Source organism: Chinchilla lanigera, unplaced genomic scaffold, assembly GCF_000276665.1.
Source record: "Chinchilla lanigera isolate Chin_1 unplaced genomic scaffold, ChiLan1.0 scaffold00095, whole genome shotgun sequence".
Taxonomy (NCBI): Eukaryota; Metazoa; Chordata; class Mammalia; order Rodentia; family Chinchillidae; genus Chinchilla; species Chinchilla lanigera.
The window spans coordinates 5,179,291-5,190,286 of NW_004955496.1; the positions used below are offsets into that span (position 1 = coordinate 5,179,291).

General features: G+C 34.6%; 1 protein-coding gene across 1 annotated transcript in view; it reads left to right on the forward strand.

Moving 5' to 3' along the window:
- Window positions 1-10,996, forward strand: part of Tacr3 (tachykinin receptor 3) — a 70,432-nt gene that overhangs the window by 27,157 nt on the left and 32,279 nt on the right. The window contains exon 3 of the mRNA XM_005406230.1: window positions 1,408-1,558. Within this exon, the coding sequence (XP_005406287.1) occupies window positions 1,408-1,558 (151 nt within the window). The remainder of the gene's footprint in view (window positions 1-1,407; window positions 1,559-10,996) is intronic.

The following is a 10,996-nucleotide window of genomic DNA, read 5'->3' on the forward strand; positions in this document are numbered from 1 at the left end:
GGTCATCTTTTAAGCAGTCATTTTAGCTAATTCTAATCTTAAGAGTCCAGGTTTCTGAAGAAAACAATCAGAAGGCACTTACTGAAGGAAAATCAGGCAGTAGTTATTAAAGTAAGTGCTGTCCTCTATCTATTTTAACAAATCTTAGCTGCTTGATAATGTATTGTCCTTAAAGTGTTTGTTAACTAAATTACTTCCCAATGACCTTCAATTGATATCTAGTTAGCTACTAGGATGCAGATAGGTAAGGGGATTTGAGGTTCGCTTCACAAAACCCACAGGTGTTAAGACTATTATAATAATGTCCTTAATTAATTTAAAGTCTTCCTAAGACAGCAGAAGCCATACGAAAGATTACAAAATTCTATTTGGCCATTGTAGTATGAGTTATGCTCCTCTTTCTGTGCTGCAACCTTATAATTTTGGTCAAAAGATGTGGAATCCTAACATTTAATTTGATAATGACAGCGTCCTGTCTTTGGCATGACTAATAGATTTCAGCTTATTTACCAAATAAACAATGCCACCAAGCACAGCATGACCTTGGAACAATGCATGCAAATGCCTTTAGCTGATTTTTTAAATAAAAATATAATGTGTGTTATGTGTTCAATATGGTTCCAGGTACCTAGTCTCCCCCCTTTTTTGTTACCTAGTTACATTTTTTTCATCTGGATGAAAATAGTTTATTTCAATGTGTCTGAAGTTACCAGGATATACAGAATAGTCCCACACATAAGAAACCATGTGTTAGGGATTTTTCTGTTCCACCCCTTTTCTCTAATGTCATATTTAGTTACTTTAGCTCAACAATTGCTAAGCAGAGCAAGGAAAAGCCTTAGTCCTCAATTCTGGGCAAAAGAAACTTTTACACATTGAAAAAGCCCTTCACCTGAGATTTGGTTTTCCTGCACAAAATAAAGACCTGCAAAGATCAACTGCCAGCACTTGAAACATACCCATACATGACAGAAGCATAGTATTTTAATATATTTGTAAAATGAGCACATAGAAATAAAGCCAAATAATCTCTGGCATTTTTATTATAATTTATTTTCTTTTTCATTTTGAAGAGAATAAAAAAGTCAAAAACAAAATCAAAACAAGAAAAAACAATAAAAATGATACAGAATTTCAAAACAAGTGATAGGAAATTAACAATGGTTATTATATTACATATTATCTTCAAAATGGTTGCTCAGAATAGCAGATATAGGTATGCAAGACTGATCAATTAGGCATCACCAGTTCCTTTCAATAAACCAATAGAAATTAGTAGTACAATTATTAGGGCTACCTTGTGTGTGTATGTGTATATATTTTTTTCTTCCTTCGTTTCTCTTTTCCCCGAGCTGAACAAACTCAAGCTCTAGATTCCTCCACACGAGTTTTCTTTATTGGTTGCAGGTACCACATCATCGTCATCATCCTGGTGTACTGCTTCCCGCTGCTCATCATGGGCATCACCTACACGATTGTTGGGATCACGCTCTGGGGAGGGGAGATCCCAGGAGACACGTGCGACAAATACCACGAGCAGCTGAAGGCCAAGCGCAAGGTAAGGTCCCCAGCGGCTTACCCAGCGCTCCTGTGTACTGCGACACAGCAGAGAGGCAAAGCCTGGTTGTGACTTTTTAATGTTGTGTTATTTGATATTCTACTCCTATGTTACAAAAATGCCTTTGTTTTATAATTTTATTCATTTACCATGCTGTCTTTTTGTTGTTCTTGTCATTCTTCTGTAAGCCACTGCCCAAGTACCACAGCAAAAATCAGTCTCGGATTTGATAGTCCCTTCCTTACAACGGGACTTGTTTGAATCGCTTTTTGCAAAGTATTTTCAGTCATTCCACCTGAAATTGTACAAATTTTACTTTAAATGGTTGGTATTAACTTTGACTTTCCCACTGCTCTGTCACTGGTCTGCCAGAAGCTTCCTGTATCCCCCAAATGACACCTTGGGGGGATACAGGCAAGGGCTATGATCCCTGGCAAGGGCTATGATCCCTGACCATCTCTCCCTCAGACACACACCTGTCTCCCTCTGCCTCTCTTCCTCTTCTTCTTTCTCCGTTCTTTCCCCCAACCATCCATCATGCATATCGGATTAATGGATGGGAATTGTACTAGTGCTATTCTGCATCTCAGTGAGTGATACCAAAAAAGCATATTTCTAATCCGTATTAAGAAAATCTCGGGGCTGGGGATTTAGCTCAGTGGCACAGTGCCTGCCTGGCAAGCACGAGGTCTTGAGTTCGATTCCCAATACCAGAAAAAGAAAAAAGAAAATCTCTTAAAAATGGAGTATTGGCATATCATTACAATTGTTGCAAAGGCTTTTTCAACCACCTTTATTTAATCCAGTAAGAAAAATCTGAAAAATGAGAAACTTGTGAATTTGAAGAATTTTACTCTGTCTTCTGTCCATTTGATGTGTGTCTGGAGCATACTAGATGTTGTGCCAAAGAGAACTAAGTGTACAGTCCTTTTATTTGCCCCATTTATGATGTATTTGTTTATGTATGCAGAACTAGCAGCAACCCATGGATGTGCCCTTTGAAATGGCTCAGGAATATTAAAACTACTTACTATTGCATCTACTTATTAGTCATCAATGAGGTTTTAAAGAATAAGATAGCAAATACACTCAATGTTAATACTATGCTTTTCCCCAATAGTGACTGATGAGGCTACATACGAGTTATGTGCATGGTACTTGATATTTATCTTGACCTCTGGTATTTGAATAAAGTAAGCATATTCTTTTCATATATATATTATATACATAATTTATATACATAATTGTATGATATACACATTTTATACATTTAAATTCATCATATACAAAATTTATGTTTCATTATATACATAATTTGTATACATAACTGTATTATATATTATATAATTTATATGCTTAATTTCATTATATACATCATTTTCTTTGTTTCTGATCAAGATGTGCACAAATAACCAAGCTGTCATTTAACACTTAAAAAAGATCCTAAAGCTAGGGCAACATTAGAAATGTGTTCATCTTATAGGAAGTTTTCCATTTATAATTTCAATACTTGTTTTCTAATATCATCTACATATTGAAAGGCACTCTTATTGGGCTAATTCCTTATAACTATTTTGAGTATCATCCCATTCTATAATTCATGCACTGTTCTATGTATTTCAGAATGATTTATGTCTTTATGTAGCCTACTTAATTCTATTTCTTTCTGATAGGTTTAGATATCCTTTTTTAACCCTTTCCCCTGGTGACTCCTGAACAAATTAAAATAAATCCAGAAATTGTAGATTATAGCTTATTTTTCTTCATATTCCTGTAAGGTTTTCCTAGGAAGAAATGAAACTTTAATCTGAGTTCTTTTAGTTTTGAATTTAGGGTCCCAGAAGAAACAAAACCAAGTGGAAGTATTTTTATTTTACTTTGCCACTCTATAAGTGGTAAGAACAAAGCATAAATAGCCCCTTTTGATGTCATCACTCTATCATTTCAAAGTAGAAATATTCAGTCAAGCTAGGAGTGTGACTCTTCTAGAATATTTCAGAAAAAGAGGACATTTAGAAGTCCTGGGACCATTCATCTTTCTCTTAGATTGCATCTGTGCTAATGTAATGCAGGGTGACAGCCAGGCCAGGGGTTCCCATAAGTCACCTTGTCATTCATGATATGACCACAGTATCTAGACAGTAATTTCTAACAAGCTCTTAATTTATTCATTTTATAGGGCTACTAAGTTTATTTTATTTTAATTGACATAATATTGTATCTATCTAAAACTAAAATATTAGTCTGCTATGATCTGAAATAGTTATTGCTAGTGATCATGTTTTTATATTTTTTCATATGCTCACAGATGCAAGTGTTACCTGAGATGAGCCATTTAATTATAGGCTGTCTCTTACCAAATATGTTTTTGGTAACACAGAGTGGACTTGAGAGATAAAATTCAAAGGTATTGATTATAAAATACAAATTATGGTAACTATCAAGAGGAACAACTCCAAGAGCCAGGGATATATCTCAGCGGCACAAGCACCTGCCTGGCAAGCGCAAGGTCCTGAGTTCAAGTGCCTGTACCAAAAAAAAAGAACAACTCCATAAGGAACTCTGCGCCTAGCTCTTAGCAATAAAAGATTAGCAGATATTGATTGACTCCCAAATTCACTCCAAATGTGCAGGATTAAATGTCCTTCTAGTTGAAGAATAGCTAATACTAGTATATTACATTTCTACTTTATATGATATCTAATATGCCTAGTAATTCAGCTAACACAAAACCTCCAGAGAAGTTAAGATTGATCAAACTCTCTCAACTTTTACATGTATGTTGCCAAAGGATAAATAGAACATAATACCACTGGCTAAACTCAACCTGGATAAAAAGATTGTGTTACAGTTTTGAGAAATAAATTAATACCTCCAGGAATAGTTCATCATTAAAGTTATAGTCTTGAACCTGAAAATCAACTTTGAAATTCTACAGTTCCAAGTAGCTTAATGAAATCTGAGATTGTTTAAACATTTGAATGTCATGTATGTATAGAACTGGTCTTTCATGGAAGAAAAGAAATATTAGCAAAATATTTTTAGAAACTTCCATGTACTGCATTTTATAGTTTCAAAGCACTTTGTGTACCTCATAACACCACAAAAGTTATCTTTAACTTATAATATTAAATGTCTATTTAAATATACACATTGAAAGAATAATGAGCCTCTACATTGTAGCAAAGGTTAACTTAAAAATTCTTGTGCTTTAAATAAAATTATACTTAGCTAGATGCAAAATATAAAACTTTATGTCATGCAATCCTCAAAGCTTGGGTAAGATTTATCCAGTTTCTTCAATGATAATTGTTTGCAAATCTTGCTAAAACTTTCTTTTAAGATATATGTACTATTCAGTACATTGCTGTGACATTCAATTTAGAAATTGAAGTTATTATATTTTTATGAACTCTTAAGAGAGAATACTTTTCTAATATTATGCTGTTTGCTGAGTATGTTACAGGATACAGTCACCAATTTTGGCTACCTATTAAGATCTTCACTGAGATCCCATATGTGAAAATTATTTAAACTATATATTTAAATCATATCAACAACCACACAACAAAATTTGACTTAAGAAACCTTATCTTTTAATACAGTATACTTTATATTGACATATAAAAGTCAGGTTTTAAATACCAGTAAACAACCTAATTTAAACTACACTTCCTATTTTAGAATGATAGATCATATCCGCAATACTGGATCTAATAAGAAACTAAAGTTTCATGAATCTCTCACCTAAAATCACTTGGATGAAAGTCAAATGTAATATAAGAAGGAAATATACAAGCATAGGGGCTAACAGATCTCATATGTAGTATGTTTTGGTAAAGAAATTAAATAAACTCTACTTTTTTTCAGTCTTGAAAACTTTTCTGTTTTGTTTTCTTGAGTATATCTAAGTAAGAAAACCATAGATTTTGCCTCAAAGTTATTTTCAGTGCTTATGAAACTTAGGGTCTTATCTATAACAAACTAATCCATAGGGCTATGACTTGAACTCACTTTGGTAACCGATGTGCCCTCCATCTTTCCCATGAGAATATTTTCATAAATAAAGATTACCTCTCTCTTCCCAGTGTGTGTGGGAAAAAGTGACATTCTCTTAGAAATGTTTCTAAGATCCTTGGCAATGATTAACTATGTCCCAAAATACATGTGTGACTGAGACAGATGAATCCCTGCTGGTGTCTTGGAATAACTACCTAGAACACGAATGCTAGAAGGCCAATGATTGACAAGATGGAAAGAAAATAAATTCCACTAACATATATAAACTGGAGCCAAAGCCTAGCTAATGCTTTGAATTATTACAATTACTAGATGTGTCTGTGTGAATAAGAAGTGGTGGTGAGATGGAGAATGAAAGGAAAGAATGAGAATCGTTACATTACAGCAAGCTGCATTCATTCATGAAAGGTCATTTATCAAGAACTCCTACTGTGAAAATGCCATAAACAAAGTGTGTGTGTCTGACTCCAGGAAAAATGTTTTCCCATCTTTTGACATCCTTAAGACCCAGGTGAAGGAAAATAGGCTGGTTGTGAGTTGTACTGGTACTGGTTCAATTAGACTCTGTGCTGATGAAGAGCTGATCTCCACCTGGACAAGGTCTCCAGAGGCGTGCCGCAGGGCTCTGCCTTTTGGGGGGATGTGTGCTGTGCTCATGACAATTAAATCTACAGAGAGACACAGACATGCAATGACTGAGCCAGGGGCTAGGAAAACCAAGAGCACAGTGGGACGATGAGGAGCAGGATCCTCCTGTGCAAGGAGCAGGATCCTGGATGTCAACCATTTGCACTTCAGTTGTTGCCTCACGTGGACACATCTTTGGCTTTTGTACAGCTGATTAGCTAGAAATTGAGGAAATTTGCAGAAGGTTAGTTATAAGGACCTTTTGCCATTTAAATGCTGTGGTTCCAGTATCTGGCACTGTGCCCTTCCTAACAGGCAGCTAATCCATTTTATTTTTATTGTGCCCTTGTGTGCCTATGTCAATAAGAAACCTAAAGGGAACCTAACATTGGATATGGAATTCATGTCCAGGTGTTAAAACCTTATTCCTCTTTTTTCTCCACTTTCTCCTGTTCTTTAATTTTATTTTTTATTGGTACAATTTAGATATACATAATGATCATATTCGTCATAGGGAATTTCCTCTTTTTTTCCCAATCCCCTCCCCTCCCTTGAATCCCTCTTCCCCTCCCTATTTAAAAAGCTTTGTTTCCATCTGATCCTTTTATCATTTTTTCCTTTTCCCTTCCTTGTTTTCCCCTTCCTCCTCCTTAGTTCCTCTTTCCTTTTAAACAATTTCTTCTCATTTCACAATATCTATTGTACATTTTGGATCTTATTTACTTTTTCAGTTTCTCACATCAGAAGGTTAATGCAATATTTACACATATGTGTCCAATTTATTTCACTTAAGAGTGTGGTCTCAAGTTGCATCCATTTACCTACAAATGTCTCAAGTTTCTCTTCTTTATTACTGAGTAATACTCCATTGTATAATAATACCACATCATTTTTACCCATTCCTCAGCTGATGGACATTTGGTTGTTTCCAAGATTTAGCTATTACAAAGTGTGCTGGGGTACACATATTGCTGTGGTATGATATTTTTCATTCTTCTGGGAAGATACATAAAAGGGGAATATCTGGGTCAAATGAGAGCACTAATGTTAGTTTTTTGAGGAATCTCTACACTGATTTCCACAGTGGTTGCATCAGTCTGCATTCCCACCAACAGTGGAGAAGAGTTCCTTTTCCCCCACAGCCCCACCAGCATTTGTCATTGGTTGATTTCTTGATGGTAGCCATTCTTTCTGGAGTGAGATGGAATCTCAGTGTTGTTTTAATTTGCATCTCTCAAATGACCAATGATGCTGAATATTTTTTCATATATTTATTTGCCATTTGTATTTCTTCATCAGAGAAGTGTGTGGGACGCAATGAAAGCAGTCCTAAAAGGAAAATTTATAGTGGTGAATTCTCGCATCCAGAAAACAAAACAAGTTCAAATAAATAACTTAATGTTGAACCTCAAATTTCTCTGTTTAATTGTATAAGAATCTGTTAGAATGGCTGTAGATTTTATTAAGACTTGTAGTCAAGAGGAATTACATGTAGGATCATATTAATTTCCAGGGCCCTATGGTTTTGTGTACATTAATTGTGACAAGAAATGTAAATGGCAAATGTCCTGTAACTGCTTTTATTCATAGTAGCAACAGCAGCAACAACCCCAGGGAAAGAAAGTTATTTTTCAGATTTAGCCTGTAAACTAAACTTCTTACCCTTGAAGAATAGCCACTGCAACAAGCTGAACCAAGAGTTTTCCACTGTATTTCCTTCCCTGTGTTTTAATATTTAAATCACATTTTATATAGTTAGCTAGACTTTCGCTGGGCATTTGTCTTCCTTTTTTGGTGTAGCGATCCAAGTGACAAAGGATGCATGTGATTTTCTAAAAGTAAGCTCACTGCACATCAGCAGCATGGAATAATCCATCAACAGCTGAAATGCTGGCTGTGTAAGTAGACTGGAACTTTTCTGACTCTCCCCTTACAATCAATCTATCTCTTATACTACCTCTATTCCAATGAAAAAACTTTGCATTACCCAGATGACTGTGACTCCCACTATTAATATGTCCTATAAATGTTTGAGTTCAGACACAAATAATTTTCCTATCTCCCTGTCCCTCTCTCATTCCTGTCCATCCACAATCCAGGCCCACATATTTTTATGTACTTTTCCCCAATAGTTTTTTTAATAATATCCTTATTGTTACTCATATTATTATTAATCATAAAACCTTTAAATATTCATGTATTTTCCTTTGCTTTTTAAAGTATGTATTTTCATATGAGAATTAACCAAACTTTTTCATATTTAATTTTGTAAAGGAGTAAAAGTAAAGAACTAAAAAATAGCTTTTCAGGTTTCTGCCATGCATCAAAATTTACCTTCTCTAAAAATAAATAAATAAATAAATATTGTAAGAACTTTATATAGGAATTCATGGTTATTTACCAATTATTTTTCATTCAGATATTTTAAGAAAAAGCTTCTATTTTAGCTAATGAATCAGTGAATGCCTTTACAAAATGCCTTATATGTTCTGAATTTAGGCAACTACTTCAACCCAACAGAGAAAGATGGACAATTATGCTATTGGTTCTTTGAAAGTTTCACTGTTTGACAGAAAATAACTAAAAAAAAATAGTCATAAAACACCTGAGACTTCTGGTGGGTTTGAATAATAATAGCGGCCAATAAATGGAAACAGTGAAGCTAAAAAGAACAATCACCACCTGTTCCCTCTACCTAGATGCATGTAATTTACCTCATGCTACAACCTCCAGTCAGGGGAGCCTCAAATACCCTGTTAGACTCTGATTCCCAAAACCAGTTTCTCTGAACCCTTTGATGAAATATTCTCCCTGTTCTCTGGGGCTGGCAGTGGATGGAATTCAGTCTGAAAAGCCTAAGAAAATTTCTATATACTTCTTTCTGGTTTACCAGTCATACTTGAGATGTGGAAGCTTTATTTCTTTTTCTGAAAAAAAAAAAAGATAAGAAAAGATAAGCACTATAAGGAGGAAATATCTACAGTCCTTGAATGTTTAAGAGTCACTTAAAAAGTTCTCTCTGTGGGTTATCCATCAATATTTCTCCTATAATTACAGATTCAGGGATGATAGAACCAGATTCAGGCATAACAGATTTCTGCCTGAAAAATGAATCTTAGCATGCAAAATCTCTAGTGATAATTGCCATAATTCTCCAGGCTTCAGGAGAGACCACACGGGGTATGGTGGGGGATACAACTATATATGATTGATGATTATATCAATTGCAGAAGCTTTTATAAAATCTATGAGAACAGATTAGATTTAATAGCACTCTTCCACTGGTTTTATTTTTAAGCTTAGATCCACCCGAAGTTTATTTTTCTGAGTTGTGGGATTCAACATCAGGTTTCTTTTCTAGGTGCTTTCCTGTGGTCCCCACCAACATTTTTTGAGAAATCCACCTTTGCCAACAATAACTCAGAACATCACCATTACTATAATCTAACACTGTCAAATGTACTTGAAACTCAACATAGACTTTCAGTTCCATTCTGGTAATAGATCTGACTTCGGACTCTTCATACATTATTATCACACTGGTTAAACTAATGAAGCTCAGACATATAGATGGTTGGTAGGAGAAAGCGGGGGGGGGGGAGTATTTGAAAAGGCACTTCTCCATCACATTTATTCTTTTTTCCCCAGAATTTTCTCAACTATACTTGCTATACTATACTATACTAAAATTTATAATCTATACTAAAATTTATAATCGTGTTTTGTATTTAAGATTATTTTATTTATGGAATTGGATACACTTTTATTAAACTTGAGAGAATTGGATAATGACTACTTAGTAAAGAAATTATGGAGTGGGTTGATGGATAGATAAATGAATGCCAGTATTTAAGTTGCTCCTAAACAATAGAATATAGTGCCAAGTACAGAAGCTTATAGTCATTGTGTCAAGTTCAAACACTGGCTCTGGCACATAGCTTGGGTAATACAACTGAAAGAACTTATAATCACTCTAAAATGAAACAAAAATAAAACACACACTTGTGCAGTTATGTGGGAATTGAACGAGGCAATGCACAGTAAGCACTAAGTGTTCCCAGCACAAAGAACTGTTCCCAACAAAGGTCATCTGCTATTTTAGGCACTTTACTGTGAACATATGTGCTAGCATGATACAGGTGAAAAGGCATCACATGGGAGGAAAGGAAAGAGGTATCAAATTGCTCATTTATCTTTATAGACATAATATTGACCTATCTTATCTAGTGAATCATAGTTTGCAACCAATTTCTACCTATACTTGTAAGTTATTTTCACAATGTCTATGTAAATTTTCTTGTTTATATGAAAACAGTAGTAGTAGTCTTAACCTAACAGAATTAATCTATGGTAGATTTTGGACTTCAGTCCTCAATAAAAGTTTTAGACAATGTGTTCTTTTAAAGAATTAGTTGCAAAGGCTAGGTATAAGAATGAGACTTTATGTCTGGTTGTAGAGTATACAAGAAGCTTTCTCATATATTATGCATTGAGCCTCACAAAAATCCTGGTGGGTAGACCTGGTAGAAGTCCTTTTCCCCCATTTAGTAAATCAGAAAACTGAAGCTGATGGAAATGGAAAGTTCCTCAAATTCATACAATTAATAAAAGTGCAATAGCTCAGGTGGAGTTCATTAAGTGCTATGGAATGCAAGATAGGTGTTTTCTGCACTGCGTTGCACTGCAAAGAATTGATGGCTACCCTTAGCTGATTTCTTGTTTCTTGAATTTCTTGCTTGCTGTTCTATTAGACATTATTTTTTTTTTTTTTTTTTTTTTTTTTTTTCCGGT